This window comes from Sapajus apella, unplaced genomic scaffold, assembly GCF_009761245.1.
Source record: "Sapajus apella isolate SASKATOON/1434 unplaced genomic scaffold, GSC_monkey_1.0 scaffold6, whole genome shotgun sequence".
Classification (NCBI taxonomy): Eukaryota; Metazoa; Chordata; class Mammalia; order Primates; family Cebidae; genus Sapajus; species Sapajus apella.
The window spans coordinates 77,629,811-77,650,805 of NW_022436946.1; the positions used below are offsets into that span (position 1 = coordinate 77,629,811).

At 37.6% G+C, this 20,995-nt stretch overlaps 1 protein-coding gene across 15 annotated transcripts in view; it reads right to left on the reverse strand.

The window, feature by feature from the left end:
- FAM135A (family with sequence similarity 135 member A) overlaps positions 1-20,995 on the reverse strand; it is a 146,123-nt gene continuing 125,128 nt past the window's right edge. For 8 of the 15 annotated variants that reach the window (XM_032275587.1, XM_032275596.1, XM_032275588.1 and 5 more), the window contains 2 exons: positions 3,977-4,090; positions 3-1,444 (listed from right to left, as the gene is read on the reverse strand). In XM_032275587.1, coding sequence (XP_032131478.1) covers positions 1,239-1,444; positions 3,977-4,090 — 320 coding nt within the window. In that variant the 3' untranslated portion in view covers positions 3-1,238. Of the gene's footprint in view, positions 1,445-3,976; positions 4,091-11,197; positions 13,828-19,240; positions 19,245-20,995 lie in introns of those variants that run through there. The other 7 variants (XM_032275593.1, XM_032275586.1, XM_032275591.1 and 4 more) reach the window with 2 other exon arrangements.

Here is a 20,995-nt window from a genome sequence, read left to right on the forward strand (position 1 = left end):
TGTTGTGGCTGTCCCTCCAGATAGCCATTTGCTCATTTATTAACACCAGAGGCAATAACACAATGCTAAAAATAAACATGCATTGATTATACAATACATACTTACAAAAACCTCTGTCTGTCACAATAAGTGAGTGCAAACAGAACTTCTACCAATCTTAGTGCATTTTTATTTTCACAAGTAAAACAGAAAAAAAAAAATAGTGAATTTAATGCTATTCAGCACCTTTAGTAAAGTCAGACTCAACATCTCCATATATCAAAAACATTTGCATCTGTATCACCAAACATGTAAAGTTAAATATTCTGTTCCATTTTTAACATGAATTATTTACATTAATTTTTAGTTCAATAAATTTTAATATTTAAAAATTATCTAAATTCATAAAAGTATTTCATAAACTTCAACATTTAATTATGTACATTTAAGGAAGGCCATGAAAAAAGTTAAAGAAAATGTAGTCAGAAAGTTCAAGCAACATTATCAATTTAGCAAAAATTCCAGCCAAATCAAGGCAGAGGGCATTCAAACATTCAAAATCTTTTATATGCTGCCAACATGAACAGGAAATTTCCAGTAATAAAAGTCATTATGAGAAATAATGTTGAACTCACCAGTAGAAAATGTATTTTAATAGGCATGACATATGCTTAGCAACAGTAATGACTTTATAGAAAACTTTTATGACACTGTCATATATGAACTACCTGGTTTGACTGTATGATAAAAGGTGTATTTTAGAACTACAGAAGTTGATTTCAAAAAATATATTGTAGCAGCCATAATTTTATTTCCAGTTAAAACACAGTAAAATGTGAGAAGCAAAATTTATAATTAACTAAATGATACCCCAGTATTAGAAAATTTTAAATCCCATGCTATTCTAGCAATAATGGTCTCTAATATAATGTAGTCTGATGTAAGAATTGTGGAAAGCCAATAATAAAATCAGACATAGGTATGGGCTTAATGTTTCACTGAAATACTTAGGTAGCAAAACATATGAAAAAGTAATAGAAAAGTAAAAAGATAAAATTAAAAAAATATTGCACAGCCACATTACCTAGAAAGTAAAGTCGATGTTTAAAAAGCTCTAAACATGGATGATATAAATTATCTTCCATATAAAAAGGTATAAATATTTCTTAGAACTTATCAGCATCTACATTTTAATATAATACATTATTTGAAACATTGTTGAATGAGGTAATTGTCCAGTTGCTAACAATGCTTTTATACTATTGGAAATATTTGAGGGCAGCAACCAGAAAGAATTTCTCTAAAAATATTTCCGAATCAAGAACAGCTATATGTGCAGCTCTCCCAATGAGTGAATCAGCTGTATTGGGCAATGCATTGATGACATTGTAGCGAACTAAATTACAGTCCTTGCTTTGCAGAACTGGGCGAAGCAAGTTGTGGATCATTTCTGAATAGATCTGTCCTGTGGAATAAACAGAAAAAAAGGAAAATTAGTTCACATGAGTAATTGAAAAAAAAAAAAAAACTATGCCAATTTTTAGGTAAGTTATAAAATCTAGTTACATTATTTCCAGATAAAGCAGAAAAATGGATCTTTTTTAAAAAAAGGTTTAGTTTTTCTTCAACTATCATTTTTGGGACTGTTTATAGAAAATATAAGTAATCACATTATCTAGTTAAGTGGAAGTAACAGATTTAATATACATTATTTTTCAAATTTAATTTTTCTTTTTTTTTTTTTTTGAGATGGAGTTTCGCTCTTGTTGACCAGGCTGGAGTGCAATGGTGCACTCTCAGCTCACTGCAACCTCCACCTCCTGGGTTCAAGCGATTCTCCTGTTTCAGCCTCCTGAGTAGCTGGGATTACAGGCGTGCACCACCACACTTGGTTAATTTTTGTATTTTTAGTAGAGATGGGGTTTAGCCATGTTGGCCAGGCTGGTCTTGAATGCCTGACCTAGTGATCCACCTGCCTGGGCCTCCCAAAGTGTTGGGATTACAGGCGTGAGCCACCACGCCCCCTGAAATTTGATACTTTTAACTCAAAGCAATGGCTATAACAAAGAAATAGTTTTCTTTAATGTTTAACAATTATGAAAATAAGCTAGCCATGATGAGACATTTTGACAAGGCAAAATTACAAACTTGGCCTACAGCAAATACTTTAAAAAGGTTTCTGTGGCAGTCAAAATTTCCAAATTATTTTAAGAAAGAATAGCAACCTCCTATAGTCAGATGAACAATGTAAGCTTGGCTTAAATAACAAACAGTATCTTTTGTTTAGTCTGTGAGTTTATTTAGTACTCGTGCTCCTCTCTCCTTATTTCTGGCTAATTCTTTTTTTTTATTTTTTGGAGACAGGGTCTCACTCTGTTACCCAGGCTGGAGTGCAGTAGCATGATCACAGCTCACTGCAGCCTCCACATCCCAGGAGCAAGCAATCCTTCCATCTTAACCTCCTGGGTAGCTGGGACCACACAGGCATGCACCACCATTTTAATTAGCCTAGCTAATTTTTTAATTTTGGTAGACATGGGGTCTTGCTATGTTGCCTAGGCTAGTCTCAGACTCCTGGACTAAAGTGATCCTCCCGCCTCAGCCTCCCAAAGTGCTGGGATTACAGGCATGAGCCACTGTGCCCAACCTATGTTTTGCTAATTCTAACAATGGATTTACTGAGGTCATACTAAGCACATAAAAGGTAAAGATTAAAATATATCCACATAAATGTATAAACTGCCTTATAAGGGGAAAAACATTGTTTATAACGCTTATGTACTACTATATCACTAATAAATGAGTACTAACAGTGTCCATGGAACCTGTCAGCTTTGGAGAGGTAAATATTAAATTTCAGAGGACAGGAAGGATGCTGCCTGAGGAATGACAAGAAAGGAAGAGTACACAGAAGCACAATCAGATCTAGAAAAGAGAGGTGTTTAAGAGAAAGACTGATATAATACATACTCATCAAAACACTTTTTACTCCCACCTCTCCTCTTAGTTTTCATTGTGAGTCAGGTTGGATTTGTGGTTCCAAGCTATTTTAAAAATATGTTATTACAGGAAGAAGTCCAAACATGTCTTCAACATTTGATTTCCCCTGCCCCCCAACGGCACAGAACCTCACTGCTAAAACAAAGGGCATTTATCTGAAGGTTAAACATCTTCTGAATTTTTTCCTTAGGTGGACTCTAGCCTTTACTAGAACAGAAGAAAAGGTTATTCTGATGTCACAAATGTATAATAAACATTTTTTAAGTGAACAGAATACTCACCGTGTATCAGGAACCATGTTAGGCACTGCCAATAAAAATGTGCTTAAAAGGGTTCTTGCCTTAAGGAGCTGTTCACTGCCACAATGTAGAAAAATAAAGGATTAGGAGTTTAAAATCAGCCTCATTCCAAAACCGGAACTGAGGCAATACTGAGAGAGGTATGAGACTCAGGTTCTTGACCTAAGCCTGTAATTAACTGACTTTGGCTAAGCCACTTAGTATCTATGTGCCTTAGTTATAAAATGAACAAACAGGACTCAAGTCTCCTTCTGGCTCCAAATAGCTATAATTTAAATTTGTTATTCACAAATAGCAAAAGAACAAATAAAGTCTTTATCATTTACTATCAGTAAACAGGGGCAAATCCTTGTTGCCACCTTTGCGTAAAAGTGAGATACAGCAGAACATGCAACAGTGATGACCACAATTGTCGATCCTAGTAATTCAGAGAAAATCAAAGTATGAACTACTTTTGAGGCAGCAAAATGGAGAGGCATTTGTAATCAGATGAAAGAACTACTTTATTGGTAAAGACAGTTCACGTGGCAGGTGAGAAGAAAGGAAGAAAAATGGAAGGAGGATAGCTGTTAATGTAAGTGGGTGGAAAGGAAGTAACAGGAAAGAGAAGGGTGACGGGAGAAAAAGTGACCACAAGAAAAATTTTGGAAAGAGCTCATTAATAGCTGTAACTCTCTGAAATACTTTCATTGCATTACCTGATTGTTTGTCCTTTAAAGCTGTTTTACACATTTCAATGCGGGCAGAGTGATAAGGAACGTATCGATCCTGTAGCGATCCCACTAGGACAACATTTTTGAAATAATGAAGCCCTGTGAATAGAATAAATTATAATGCAGTGGTTAACCAGATTTAAAACAAGTTATTAGTACCATATTAAGTGACCAAAAAATAAATTTCCTTAGCAGTACTGAGTTTCTGAGTTTTTCAATACTTGATGAATCTTTTCTCCAAATTTCAATATGTCCTCTAGAAGAAACCCACTTGACTGTTACACAGTCTTGGTGCTGATATGAGAATGTGTGTTTGCACTGGGAGCAAGCACTGTTGCTCAGTGGTGTGGAGATGAGGGGAAAGAATACGTGGACTAATGTTCTATTGAAAGTATTTCATGACATTCTTATCTTCTAAAAGGTATTCATCAATATTTGGGACTATTTCAAAAGAAACAAAATTATACTCTCTCATTAAAACAAAACACCCCACAGGAAATCATTTAAAGCTTTTACTTTCATTTATGACAATTGCTTAATATGTCTTATGTTTTCTTTTTTTAATTTTTTTTTCTTTCTTTGAGATGTAGCCTTGCTTTTTCGCCTAGGCTAGAGTGCAGTGGTACAATCTTGGCTCAGTGTAACTTTTGCCTCCCAATTCAAGGGATTCTCCTGCCTCAGCTTCCGAGTAGCTGGGACTACAGGCACCTGCCACCATGCCCGGCTAATTTTTGTACTTTCAGTTGAGATGGGATTTCACTATATTGGTCAGGCTGGTCTTGAACTCCTGATCTCGTGATCTGCCCACCTAAGCCTCTCAAAGTGCTGGGATTGTATGATGCCAGGCCATAAGCTTTTATTTTTCAGTAATAACAATAGGTTTTGTGATTCATCCACAGATTTTTATCAGGTCCCTCTATTTTCATTTTTAGTAAACTAGGTGAATTTAGGGGTTAGGATGTTGAGATATTCTGCAAATTAACTCATTTAAGTACTAAAACCATGTTCTTGACCTCTTTAGTACTACTAATGTTCTAATTTTACTATTTGGCTTGAACTAGTAAGTAAAAAAGTATGTAATTATTAAATATGACACAAATCAATAATGGTAATATGTTATAATGTGGGTGTGTAGTACATGAAATTTTGTCTTAGAATGTTCCAGTAAAATTTTGGTACTGTATGCCTACTGCCATTCGGATTTTTGGAGACAGGGCAATTATGGGAACTATTATGGATCGAAAATGTAGGAGGACTTTGTTGACTTTTTATTTCTCCCATGAAACTCAAGGATCTTTTTTTTTTTTTTTTTTTTTTTTTTGAGGCAGAGTCTCACTTTGTTGCCCAGCCTGGAGTGCAGTGGCACAATCTTGGCTCACTGCAACCTCTGCCTCCCGGATTCAAGTGATTCTCATGCTTCAGCCTCTTGAGTAGCTGGAATTACAGGGGCGGGCCACCACACCTGGTTAACTTTTGTATTTTAAGTAGGGACGGGGTTTCACCATGTTGGCCAGGCTGGTCTTGAACTCCTGGTTTCAAAGTGATCCACCCGCCTCAGCCTCTCAAAGAGCTGGGATTACAGGAATGAACCACCACACCTGACCTAAGGATATTAATCTTGAGAAGAGTATGGATTCACACACAGCCAAGTATGACTATATGATACTATCTATTTTTGGCATACTATCTATGCCAAAAATAAGGCCATCCTTCCTTTTTCCTAATGAGACTATACCACTTTTTTGGGGGAGATGGCATTTTGAATGTATACAATCCTAAGGAGAAATATGAAATAATCAAATGTCTACAGAAGTCAATTGAACACGTTTAAAATAATATTATATCAAATATTAAAATGATTTTTCCCCCTTCATCTCATGACACAATTTGACATCAGTATTTTCAACATTATCAGTGCTACTTTGGGAATTATCTATGTGTCCTAGAGCACAGGTGTTCACACATTTACCCCTGGAGTCACCTAAGACTTTCTATGGTGTAGATAGGTGTGTACAGCTTTAAGAAAACTGATTTCCAGACTGCGTGAGGTGGCTCACGCCTATAATCTCAGAACTTTGGAATGGGGATGGGGGAAAATTGCCTGAGCCCTGGAGTTTGAGACCAGCCTGGGCAACAAAGTGAGACCCTGTCTCTACAAAAAATATGGAAATTAGCCAGGTGTAGTACTTCATGACTGTAGTCTTAGTTACTCAGGAGGCTGAGGTGGGAGCATTGCTTGAGGCCAGGAGGTGCAATGAGCCATGGCTGTAGCACTGCACTCCAGCCCAAGTGACAGACAGCAAGACCTTGTCTCTAAAAATAAAAAAAGAAAAAAGAAAAAAAGAAAATTGACTTCCAGATCCCAACCTCTAGATGAGTTCTTTTCTAAAAGTGACTTGCCTTTCTCTCACTTTATAAGAGAAAGATATTATTTCTCTAATCTATTTCACATCTTAAGGTATATGGCACTATGGTATGAGTCTCTGGAAAACCAAACAAAATATAAAGTCTAACTTTTTCCGTCAAAAAGTCAGTTTGACTTGACTGTTTGACAGTGAGAAATGGCTTTGCCAATTGGATTTTATGGCACACGTTTCCCATAATTTGGATGAGCTAAATCTGTAACTCCAATAGAATGAGCGGAGACTTTCTATTTTATGAAAATACAATTAATGGCTGAGCACAGTGGCTCATGCCTATAATCCTAGCACTTTGGCAGGCTGAGGCGGGCGGATCACCTGAGATCAGGAATTAGAGACCAGCCTGGCCAATGTGGTGAGACACTGTCTCTACTAAAAATACAAAAACTTAAGCCAGGTGCAGTGGCATGTGCCTGTAGTCCCAGCTACAGCAGAGGCCGAGGCAGGAGAATTGCTTGAACCCGGGACGTGGTGGTTGTAATGAGGTGGGATCATGCCACTGGACTCCAGCCTGGGTGACAGGGCAAAACTCTGTCTCCAAAAAAAAAAAAAGGAAATATAATTAAAGTACATATATACTGCTCAATATGCCAGAAAATACATCCTTTGCAACTATTTAAATATACGGAACATTTTCTTTAGGTGTCATCCTAAAATCATACGAGACACAAAGGTTTTCAAAATTCTTTGAAGATGTAAACAAGCCAAAAACGTGAAAACCACTTCATTTGTACCCAAGTTGTTTTAGGCACTGTACTTTTTGAATCTGGGTATGACACCACTAAAATTTTATCCCTAGCTCCATGAAACCAGTCACATAACATTAGCACAACGGGCTTTTTCATTTCTCAAAGAGGTATACATTTATGTTTTTATAAAGGACTACCATACTGCACAACTCCTGGTGTGCTGTTCATATCAGGTCTACATGAACTAGTCCACAGTCTATCACTTCAGACAGAGCTGTGTGCTGCCGAGTCTATGGAAGCCTTGTTCAACTCTGTACATTTTTATACTTTCCTAAATGACAGTTTTTCCTCAAACTGTTTTCTACTTTCTTCACTCTTAGCTTATGATCTGCTTCCTGTTTCATTGAGAAGAATTAAAAGAATTAAAAAGAAATTAAAAGAACTTCCACGCCCACCCATCACACCTGTACCGTTATGTTCTACCTTCACTCTTGTTCCTATTGACGAAGTGACCATTCTCCCACCTAAGGCCAGCCCTTTCATGTTATACTTGGTCCTAATCTCTCCTATTTAAGAACATGACTCTAGTAGCTGTCTCTTGCATCATCAATTTTCCCTTTTGTATGGCTTATAGGTCCACAAAAACCATAACATTCCCATCTTTAAAAGAAAAAAAATGGGCTGGGGATGGTGGCTCATGTCTATAATCCCAGAACTTTGGTAGGCCGAGGTGGGTGGATCAACCCTGTGTTGAGCGACTCCACTGGCACGATTCTTCCAACAGTACATACTCTGTGTCTCTGTGTCATATTTTGGTAATTCTTACAGTATTTCAGCCTTTTTCATGATTCTTGTATCTGTTATGGTAATCTGTGATCAGTCATCTTTGATGTTACTATTGAAATTGTTTTGCAATGCCATGAACCATGCCCATATAAGAAGGTGAACTTATGGACTGTACTCTGCTCCACCAACTGACCATTGCCCGTGTTTCTCTCTCTCCTTGGGCCTGTCTAGTCCCTGAGACACAACTATATGGAAATTGGGCCAATCAATAACCCCACAATGGCCTCTAAATGTTTAGGTGAAAGGTAAAGTCACATGTCTCTCATATTAACTATTTTTATTTTTTAAGACAGGGATTCACTCTGACTCAGGCTACACTGCAAAGGTGTAATCATGACTCACTGCAGCCTCTTATCTCTTGGGCTCAAGGGATCCTCCTACCTCAACCTCCCAGGTAGCTGAAACGACAGGTATGCGACAATACATGGGATAATTTTTTGTTATTTTTTTGTAGAAATATGATCTCACTGTGTTTCCCAGGCTGATCTCAAACTCCTAGGCTTCAATGATCCCCGGCCTTGGCCTTACAAAGTTCTGGGATTACAGGCGTGAGCCACCATGTCTGGCTCTGTTTCTTACTTTAAATTAAAAGCTTGAAATGATTAAGCTTAGTGAGGAAGGCATGTCAAAAGCCAAGACAGGCTAAAAACCAGGCTTCATGTACCAAAGAGTGAGTCAAGATGTCAATGCAAAGGAAAAGTTCTTGAAGGAAATTAAAAGGGCTACTCCAGTGAATACACAAATGATGAGAAAGCAAAACAGCTTTATTGCTGATATGGACAAAGTCTGGATGGCATGGATAAAAAAATCAAACCTGCTGCAACATTCCCTTAGCCAAAGCTTACTCCAGAGCAGGACCCCAACTCTTGAATTCTCTCAAGGCTGGGAAAAGTGAGGAAGCTGCAGAAAATAGTTGGAAGCTAGCAGAAATTGAAAGAAAGTTGTCTCCATAACATAAACGTGGAAGGTGAGGCAGCAAGTGCTGATAAAGAAGCTGCAGCAAATTATCTGGAAGATCTAGCTAAGGTATATGATGATGAGGCTACACTTAAAAATACTGCCTTCTATTTAAAGATGATGTCATCCATGACTTTATAGCTAGAGGGGCATCAAAGCCTGGCTTCAAAGGGCAGGCTGACTCCTTTTTAGGGGTTAATGCAGCTGGGACCTTGAAACCAACACTCATCATTCCTAAAATCCAGGAGCCCTTAAGAATTATACAAAGCCTACTCTGTCTGTATTCTATTAATGGAACAACAAAGCCTGGATTATAGGATATCTATTTACAGCATGCGTTACTGGGTATTTTAAGTCCACAGTTGAGACCTACAACTCAGAAAAAAAGATTCCTTTCAAAATATTACTGCTTATTAACAATGCATCTATTCAACCAAGACCTCTCATGGAGATATACAAGGAGATCAATGATGTTTCCATTCTGCTAACACAATCTATTCTGCAACCCATGTGATCCACGATTATTTTGACTTTCAAGTCTTATTACTTTAGAAATACATTTTTTAAGGTGATAACTGCCCTAGGTAGTGATTCCTCTGATGAAGCTGAGCAAAGTAAAATGAAAACTTTTTGGAAAAAATTCACCATTAAGAACATTCATGATTTATGGGAGGAGGTCAAAATGTCTACATGAACAAAAATTTGGAAGAGGCTAATTCCAACCTTCATGGATAACTCTGTGGGAGTCAAGACTTGAGTGGAGAAAATAACCACAGATGTGGTGGAAGTAGCAAGAGAACTAGAATTAGAATTGGAACCTGAAGATGTGACTGAATTGCTGCAATCTCATGATCAAACTTGAATAGATGAAAAGTTGCTTGTTACAGATCAACAGAGAAAATTGTTTCTTGAGATGGAATCAATTTGTGGTGAAGATGCTATAAACATTGTTGAAATAACAAAAGATTTGGAATATTACATAAACATAGTTGAAAAAGCAGTGGCAGGGTTTGAGAGGACTAATTTTGAAAGAAGTTCTACTACAGGTAAAATGCTGTCAAATAGCATCACATGCTACTGAGATACCTTTTGTGAAAAAGTCAATTAACGCAGCAAACTTCACTGTCATTGTAATTTAAGAAATTGCCATAGCCTCTTTAATCTTCAGCAGCCACTACCCTGATTGGCAAAAACATTATGACTAGCTGAAGGCTCAATCATTAGCATTTTTAACAATAAAGTATTTTTAAATTAAAGTATGCATACTTTTTTTTTTAAAGATATAATGCTATGGCACATTCTGACTACAGTATAGTGTAAACATAACTTTTATACACTTTGGGAAACCAAAAAAATTCATGTGACTCACCTTTTTTTTATGGTGATCTGGAACCAAATCCACAGTATGTCCAACGCAAATCTGTATTTTGTTACAAATTCCTTTCTTGGTATACACACAATTTTTCATTTAAAAAATGTAACTGGGATTATAGTTATACTATTTTGTCTTTTTTTTACTTAACATTTTGGTGACAGCTTTTCATGCTTGTACAAATATATTTACCTCATTTTTTTAAACTATTACATGGAATTGCCAGGATTAATGTTTACTATGTCTTCTATTTCCCTAGTGAAGGACATTTATATTCATTCCACTTCAGAGGGGAGGGGACATAAAAACAGTAGAACACTGCAATGAATAGCCTAAACCTAATTGTGTGAGATTTCTGTAGGAAAAACCCCTGAAGGAAATTGTTGAATAAATTCTTAAAATTCTGACAAATGTACTCTCCAAAAAGATAATAAAATTTCCCCTTCCATTATTAATATATGAAGGTTTCTGTTTCACATACTCATCAATACTGTATAGCATCTTTTACATTTTACCAACCTAATGACAAAAATGATTAACTTATTGTTTATTGGCCTTTCATATATATGTATTTTTTAAAAAATGTTTATTTTAGTTTTTGGTAACTGCCTTTTTCTCTCTTGCTCTCTCTCTTTCTCTTTTTTGAGATGGGGTCTCGCTCTGTCACCAGGCTGGAGTGCAGTGGCACAATCTAGGCTCACTGCAATCTCCGCCTCCCAGGTTCAAGCAATTCTCCTGCCTCAGCCTCCTGAATAGTTGGGATTACAGGCATGAACCATCATGCCCAGCTAATTTTTGCATTTCTAGTAGAGACGAGGTTTCATCATGTTGGCCAGGATGGTCTCTATCTCCTGACCTCGTGATCTGCCCATCTCAGCCTCCCAAAGTGCTGTGATTACAAGTGTGAGCCACCTCGGCTGACCTCTTTTCTCTTTTGCTCTTTTTTTTTTTTTTTAACTCTGTTGGGTTGTTATGTATTACAAACAGCAGTACACATTATAATACTCAGGCATAAACAATATTACATGTCACCACCTCTAGATGTGTGCTCTGTGAATTAATTATATATTTGCCAAATTACATGATCATTAAAACTTCCTCACATATTTCCCACTGATCAAGATTTTTAAAAGCTTTATTTCTATATTTGTAAGAATAAAAGGCATTATATTTTTCTCAATAAAATTGTATTAAAGAATTTTTCAAAATAGCTCTTTATAGAGATTCTGATGTATTTCTCCAGAAAAACAACACTAAGGTTAGAAATTACTGATTTACACTGAGATCCCTGGAAGAAATGTCTATGGCTCCTCATGTTCATGCAGCTCAGTGGAAGTAGGCAAAATCAGTAAAGATTATTCAGAGGATTTCAAAGATACCCATTCACTCTTAGATTTCATGATCATAAAATAAATTTAAAAATTCTAATACTGATTAAATACACTATGTTGTTATACTTCTAAATGTGATTCTTACATCAGTACTGTACTTTAAAAATGCATTTTAAACTTGGTTATCAGTTTTCTAGTCATTCAACAAATGTTATTACTACTAATATTGTGCTTTCGCACAAGTTTGCTTTTTATATTAGCAAAGAACCAAGTTAGTTAAATATAATATGGCCCTTTTTGAATCTTCTGGTTTCAATTTCTTGTCTAGCAGTGTTGGCTACAGAAGGCAGAAACTCAAAGTGAAGCACAGCTGACTCTAGAGTGGCAGTGCTGGTAGGAGTTATGGTAGTACTTCATCTGAATTAAGTTCAGCCAACAAAAATGTTTGAAGTCTTTATTTTGGGAGCTAATATTCTAGGTTCATCTTTTCTACACTTACCTTGATTCTAGCTTCTCAAAGACAACCTAGTTAACTAGGTTGTGGGTTAACTTTACTGAGCCCCTGAAGTGCATAATTATTTGTTGAATGTTATCTTTAATTTCAGAAAGTGACACGATTTCCCCATTTATAGGATGACATGGTTTAACCAGAAAAATTTGTAATTATATTGCTACTTTTTACCAAGAAAAAGATTAAAATAAATCCTCCATATCGCTCTGGACTATATAATAACATGATTGGTACATGAACACCTTAATTGCAACTTTCATCTTCATAATCTTAAGTCTTTCCAATTCTTCTGGCTACTCATTTGTTCTAAAACTTCAGAGTTTTAATGAAATTCACATTGAGTCATTTGGTATTTACCCTGTGGAACTGGCAAGAGCAGTGGTTCTAAACTGGTGATTTTCCCCCAAGGAATATTCTGCAGCATCTGAAGATTATTTTTGGTTGTCACCACTGAGGGTAGAAAGGTGTACGTGCTACTGGCATCTAGTGGGCAGAGGCCAGAGATGCTGCCAAGCATGCTGCAATGTTCACGACATCCCCTGAAAATAGAATTCTCCAGCCCAGAATGTCAGTAGTGTTGAAGCTAAGAAAACTCTGTGCTTTTAAAACTAACATATTCTAAACAATATTAAACTATTCTTTTACTCATTTTAAATAAATTTGAATGAATTTTCTTCCTAAAATAATGTTAGCTGATGCTGGTTCTTTCCCACACTTTCAGAAACAAAATATACATATTATTTACAAATCAAAAGTGACACCTATGATTAAATCCCTCTGTAATCTTCTGGATACAAAGAGTACTTCGTGCCACAGTAGGACAGCAGGAGCTTTCTTTAATTGTTATACTTTATTTGTCAGAATTCAACAGCTGGCAAAAAGACTCTAAGCAGGTGTTTTTAGGAAGGTCTTAAAATAAGGATATTTTGTTTTTGAAATTCCAACAATGAATAGATTCTTATTTGGCTATTTTGAGTCCTTACAACAGAATGCCAGAGTGCCCATGATTCCTCTCTCTGCTTTAGTAATATAGCTCGACTACTTCGACACTGGTGTCATCTAATGTCAACATATTATACATTTATTTGACTTTCTACATTGCTCTAGCTCCTTCATCTTTCTTTCCCCTTCTATTCAATGCTGAGATGCTTATATGCCATCTGCAAATTATTTACATATTCTATTACCAATCTGAAGAATACCACAGGTTTTGTCAAAAGTTGCTATAAAAATTTAATGAATGTTTATAATTGTAATTCCTTAATCAACACAGATGATTTCCCTTTAAAAGCAACATTTCTGTAACGCTTTACCAGTTCTATTGTGTTCCCGAAAAGGTAATTTCTCACCCAAAAAATTTATGATTTTTCTAAAAAATATAGTATTTATCAATTGTTTTACAAATTATTTTAAGGTTTTAAAAAGCTTTCTTCATTTTAAAATAGTGAACAGCTTTCAATAAAGGAAAGCTATTCACTAATAATATGTTGCACAGAAAAGTACTGTTTTAAAAGGAAGACCCACAGAGGAGGCCTTGCTTAAATAAAAAAGGCAAAAGAGAAAAAGGCTGGATTTTGATTTAGACAAGTAATTTTAGGCTTTTTCAAAAGAATGGAAAATTCACTGTTCAGAAGAAACTGAAGCAATAATCAAACCAGAGCATCTAAGAATGTAGCTTTAAAAGAATAAAATATAAAAAAGAAATAATCACTTTTTATTGTTTTAAAACACTTGAGAAGAGCATATTGGTTAAATATGCTTTTCCTTTGTTCTATGTTTTCCTGTTTTATTTAACTTGTTTGATGTGAACCTATAGATTCTATTTTGTGAATAAAGTAATTATATGTAAATATAAAGGAATAGCAACTTTCTAGGGATGGACTACTAATTTCTCACAATTCACTAGATGATGGCCTCCCAAAACCTCCCCAAAAACTCAAACACCCCACATGAAATAGAGAACTGTTTCAATTTCTACATTATAATTTTAAAATAAATTGAAATACTTGTTATTTAAAAGTACAATTAGAAGTACCTTCTTAAGTTCTTGAAAATGTACATTATTGGTTGAACATGATACAGTGTGAATCATGCACAAAATGCTTACTAACTTTCCATAAAGTTAAGCGACCTCAGGCAAGTCATTCAATCTCTCTGTGCTTTGGTGTCCTCACCTGCAAAATGGGGACGATATTCCTACCCCAGTGAGTTAAAATAAGCTAATATGTCTATGTGTTTAAATTGTACCTAGAACATGGTAAATGTTACATGTGTATTAGCTGTTATTTTTCCAATATTTCAGTATTAACCAATGCATCTGTCACAATTTAAAAATAGTACCCTTTTGCTTTTTGAGATGGAGTCTTGCTCTGTCGACAAGGCTGGAGTATAGTGGCATCTCAGCTCACTGTAGCCTCCAACTCCTGGGTTCAAGCGATCCTCCTGCCTCAGGCTGCTGAGTAAGTGGGATTACAGGTGTGCCCCACCATACCTGCCTAATGTTTTGTATTTTTAGTAGAGACACGGTTTCACCATGTTGGCCAGACTGATCTCAAACTCCTGACTTCAGGTGATCCACCCACCTCAACCTCTCAAAGTGCTGGGATTACAGGCATAAGCCACTGCACTCAGCCAGAAAACAGTACTATTTAATGTTTTTTTCCAAAATGGATATTAATTCAATTCAGGAGTAAACTAATAAACTCATAAGTACAAATAGAAATCTTAAAACATAAAAACAATTTTAAGTAACTCAAATAATTTTTATAGCTGATATCAGCATTTACATAAAAGTTCCGTTAAAAAAATTTCCTGAGAGGTTCCAAGATGGCCAATTAGGAGCAGCTTAAGATTGCAGCTCCCAGCAAAAGCGCTGAGGGTGAGTGGACGCCGCATTTCCAGACGGATTCTTATTGCCCACAGACCAGGAGATTCCCAGGTGGAGGATCCCTACGGGTCGACAGAATGGCTGTTTTAGCCAGCGCGGCTGTTTCTGCTGGCATGGCTGTTTTGCTGGTACCCCGGGGTGGCGGTTCTCCATACAAAATACATAAGTCCGGGCGCAGTTTTAGCTGGCGATTGGAGCTCCTGGGGGACAGAGTCACCCATTCAACTGATAAAAAAGGGGACAGAAACAGGGAGCCAGGCCAGGAGATTCCTGGGCAAAAAAGTGCCATGAATCTCCCTGTGTCTGTTTCAGCCGGCACAGTGGGTCGCCGCACGGGAAATCAAGCAGATCCCGGTGCCTGTTCAACAGGTGACTGGAACACCTGGGAGACAGAGACAACCGTTCAACCAAAAAAAAAAAAAGGGGCTCTGAGGCAGGGAGCCAGGTGATCAGGCTCGGCTGGTCCCACCCCCACAAAAAAACAGCAATCGGAAGTGCTCTGGATTGAGAGTTTCACAGCAAGCACAGCTGAACTTCCGACGCTCCAGCTCTGTTGGGGAGGGGCATCCACCATTACCGAGGCAGTCCACCACTATGGAGGTAGTTTGCCATTGCTGAGGCAGCCTGCCATTACAAAGAATACACCATTATAGAGGTGGGCCACCACTGCCGAGGCAGTTCTAACTACACCCGTATAAACAGGACTACAGGGAAGTTCACATGGCAGCTGGGCAGAGCCCACAGCAGCTCGGCAAAGCCTCTGCAGGCAACAATGACTAGGCTGCCTCCTTAATGGGCAGGGCAGTCCTGAAAAAAGGCAGCAGCACAACAGAAACTCATAAATAAAACCCTAACTCCCTGGGACAGAGCACCTGGGGGAAAAAAACGGGGGGTGGTTTATGAGTTCTGCTGCAGCAGACTTAAACCTACCTGCCCAGCAGCTCTGAATGAACAACGGAGCTCACAGCTCAGCACTTGAGCTTCTATAAAGGACAGACTGTCTCCTCAAGCAGCTCCCTGACCCCCTGAATATTCAAATAGTCACCTTATAAAGGAGAGCTCAGACTGAAATCTGGTGGGTATCCTTTCGGGACAAAGATAGCAAAAGAAGAAACTGGCAGCAACCCTTACTGTTCTGCAGCTGCTGCAGGTGATCCCCAGGCAAGCAGGGCCTGGAGTGGACCTCAGCAGTCCTAAAGCAGAGGGGCCTGACTGTTAGAAGGAAAACTAAGAAAGAAATAACTTCATCATCAACAAACTGGATGTCCACTCAGAGACCCAATCTGAAAGTCAACAACTACAAAAACGACAGGTGGATAAATCCACAAAGATGGGAAGAAACCAGCACAAAAAGGGTGAAAACACCCAAAACCAGAATGCCTCTCCTCCTACAAGGGATCACAACTCCTCACCAGCAAGGGAACAAGGCTGGATGGAGAATGAGTGTGATGAATTGACAGAATCAGGCTTCAGAAGGTGGGTAATAAGAAACTTCTATGAGCTAAAAGAACATGTTCTAATCCAATGCAAAGAAACTAAGAACCTTGAAAAAAGATTTGACGAAAAGCTAACGAGAATAAACAACTTAGAGAGGAATATAAGTGAATTGATGGAGCTGAAAAACACAACACGAGAACTTCGTGAAGTATGCACAAGTTTCAACAGCCGAATTGACCAGGCAGAAGAAAGGATATCAGAGGTCGAAGATCAACTCAGTGAAATAAAACAAGAATGCAAGATTAGAGAAAAAAGGGTAAAAAGGAATGAACAAAGTCTCCAAGAAACATGGGATTATGTGAAAAGACCTAATCTACGTTTGATAGGTATACCAGAATGTGACAGAGAGAATGAATCCAAGCTGGAAAATACTCTTCAGGATATTATCCAGGAAAACTTCCCCAACCTAGCAAGGCAGGCCAATATTCAAGTCCAGGAAATACAGAGAACACCACAAAGATATTCCTCAAGAAGAGCAAACCCAAGGCACATAATCGTCAGATTCACCAGGGTTGAAATGAAGGAGAAAATACTAAGGGCAGCCGGAAAGGTCGGGTTAGCCACAAAGGGAAGCCCATCAGACTCACAGCAGATCTCTCAGCAGAAACCCTACAAGCCAGAAGAGAGTGGGGGACAATATTCAACATCCTTAAAGAAAAGAACTTTGAACCCAGAATCTCATATCCAGCCAAACTAAGCTTCATAAGGAAAAATAAAATCCTTTGCAAACAAGCAAGTACTCAGAGATTTCATCACCACCAGGCCTGCTTTACAAGAGCTCCTGAAAGAGCTCCTACACATATACAGGAACAACCAGTACCAGCCACTCCAAAAACATACCAAATGGTAAAGAGCATCAATACAATGAAGAAACTGCATCAACTAACGGGCAAAACAACAAACTAGCATCAAAATGGCAGGATCAAATTCACATATAATAACATTAACCCTAAATGTAAATGGGCTAAATGCCCCAATCAAAAGAAACAGATGGGCAAATTGGAAAAAAAGCCAAAACCCATCAATGTGCCATACCCAGGAAACCCATCTCACAAGCAAGGACACATACACAAAGGCTCAAAATAAAGGGATGGAGGAAGATTTACCAAGCAAATGGAGAGCAAAAAAAACGCAGGAGTTGAAATTCTCGTCTCTGATAAAACAAACTTTAAACCAAGAAAGATCAAAAGAGACAAAGAACGACATTACATAATGATAAAAGGATCAATGCAACAAGAAGAGCTAACGATCCTAAATATATACGTACCCAATACAGGAGCACCCAGATACATAAGGCAAGTTCTTAATGACTTACAAAGAGACTTAGACTCCCACACAATAATAGTGGGAGGCTATAACACCCCTTTGTCAATATTAGACAGATCAACCAGACAGAAAATTAACGAGGATATCCAGGACTTGAACTCAGACCTGGACCAAGCAAACCTAATAGACATTTACAGAACTCTGCACCCCAAATTGACAGAATATACATTCTTCTCAGCGCCACATCACACCTACTCTAAAATTGACCACATAATTAGAAGTAAATCACTGCTCAGCAAATGCAAAAGAGCGGAAATCATAACAAACAGTCTCTCAGACCACAATGCAATCAAGTTAGAACTCAGAATTGAGAAACTAACTCAGAACCGCACAGCTTCTTGGAAACTGAACAACTGGCTCTTGAATGTTGACTGGATAAACAATGAAATGAAGGCAGAAATAAAGATGTTCTTCGAAACCAAAGAGAATGATGACACAACATACCAGAATCTTTGGGACACATTTAAAGCAGTGTCTAGAGGAAAATATATAGCAATAAATGCCCACATAAGAAGCAAGGCGAGATCTAAAATCGACACCCTATCATCAAAATTGAAAGAGCTAGAGGAGCAAGATCAAAAAAACTCAAAACATAGCAGACGACAAGAAATAACATAGATCAGAGCAGAACTGAAGGAGATAGAGACACAAAAAACCCTTCAAAAAAATCAATAAATCTAGGAGCTGGTTTTTTGAAAAGATCAACAAAATAGACCACGAGCCAGAGTAATAAAAAAGAGAGAAGAATCAAATAGATGTAATAGAAAATGATAAAGGGAATATCACCACAGATTCCACAGAAATACAAAACATCATCAGAGATTATTACAAACAACTCTATGCACATAAACTAGTAAACCTGGAAGAAATGGATAAATTCCTGGACACTTGCATCCTCAAAGCCTAAACCAGGAAGAAGTCGGAACCCTTAATAGAAAAATAACAAGGTCCGAAGATGAGACAGCAATTAAGAGCCTACCCACCAAAAAAAAGTCCAGGTCCAGATGGGCTCACAGCCAAATTCTATCAGACATACAAAGAGGAGCTGGTACCATTCCTTCTGAAACTATTCCAAATAATCCAAAAAGAGGGAATCCTTCCCAGATCATTTTATGAGATCAACATCACCCTGATACCAAAACCTGGCAGAGACTTAACAAGAAAAGAAAACTTCAGGCCAATATACATGATGAACATAGACGCAAAAATCTTCAATAAAATACTGGCAAACTGATTGCAACAGTACATCAAAAAGCTTATCCACCATGATCAAGTAGGCTTCATCAACGAGGCTGCAAGGCTGGTTCAACATACGCAAGTCTATAAACGTAATTCACCACATAAACAGAACCAAAGACAAAAACCACATGATTATCTCAATTGATGCAGAGAAGGCCTTTGACAAAATTCAACAGCCCTTTATGCTAAAAACCCTCAATAAATTAGGTATTGACGGAATGTATCTCAAAATGGTAAAAGCTATTTACGACAAACCAATAGCCAATATCATACTGAATGGGCAAAAACTGGAAGCATTCCCTTATAAATCTGGCACTAGACAAGGATGCCCTCTCTCACCACTCCTATTCAATATAGTATTGGAAGTTCTGGCCAGAGCAATCAGGCAAGAAAAAGAAATAAAGGGTATTCAAATTGGAAAGGAGGAAGTCAAACTGTCTCTATTTGCAGAAGACATGATTGTATATCTAGAAGACCCCATCATCTCAGCCCAAAATCTCCTCAAACTGATAAGCAACTTCAGCAAAGTCTCAGGACACAAAATCAATGTGCAAAAATCATAAGCATTCCTATACACCAGTAACAGACTTAAAGAGAGCCAAATCAAGAACGAACTGCCATTCACAATTGCCACAAAGAGAATAAAATACCTAGGAATGCAACTAACAAGGAACGTAAAGGACCTCTTCAAGGAGAACTACAAACCACTGCTCAACGAAATAAGACAGGACATAAACAGATGGAGAAACATTCCATGTTCATGGTTAGGAAGAATCAATATCGTTAAAATGACCATACTGCCCAAAGTAATTTACAGATTCAATGCTATCCCCATCAAGCTACCAATGACCTTCTTCACACAATTGGAAAAAACCACCTTAAACTTCATATGGAACCAAAAGAGAGCCCGCATAGCCAAGTTAATTCTAAGCAAAAAGAACAAAGCGGGAGGCATCACATTATGGGACTTCAAGCTATGCTACAAGGCTACAGTAATCAAAACTGCATGGTACTGGTACCAAAAAAGAGATATAGACCAATGGAACAGAACAGAGGTCTCGGAGGCAACATAACACATCTACAACCATCTGATCTTTGACAAACCTGACAAAAACAAGCAATGGGGAAAGGAGTCCCTGTTTAATAAATGGTATTGGGAAAGCTGGCTAACCATGTGCACAAAGCAGAAACTGGACCCTTTCCTGACACCTTACACTAAAATTAACTCCAGATGGATTAAAGACTTAAACATAAGACCTAACACCATAAAAAGTCTAGAAGAAAATCTTGGCAAAACCGTTCAGGAAATAGGCACAGGCAAGGACTTCATGACCAACACACCAAAAGCATTGGCAACAAAAGCCAAAATAGACAAATGGGACCTAATCAAACTCCACAGCTTCTGCACAGCAAAAGAAACAATCATTAGAGTGAATCAGCAACCAACAAAATGGGAAAAAATTTTTGCAATCTACCTATCTGACAAAGGGCTAATATCCAGAATCTAGAAAGAACTAAAACAGATTTACAAGAAAAAAACAAACAAGCCCATTCAAAAGGGGCAAAGGACATGAACAGACACTTTACAAAGGAAGACATACATGAGGCCAACAAACATATGAAAAAATGCTCATCATCACTGGTCATTAGAGAAATGCAAATCAAAACTACATTGAGATACCATCTCACGCCAGTTGGAATGGCGATCATTAAAAAATCTAGAGACAACAGATGCTGGAGAGGATTTGGAGAAACAGGAACACTTTTACACTGTTTGTGGGAGTGTAAATTAGTTCAACCATTGTGGAAGACAGTGTGGCGATTCCTCCAGTACCTAGATACAGAAATTCCATTTGACCCAGCAATCCCATTACTGGGTATATATCCAAAGGATTATAAATTGTTCTACTATAAGGACACATGCACACA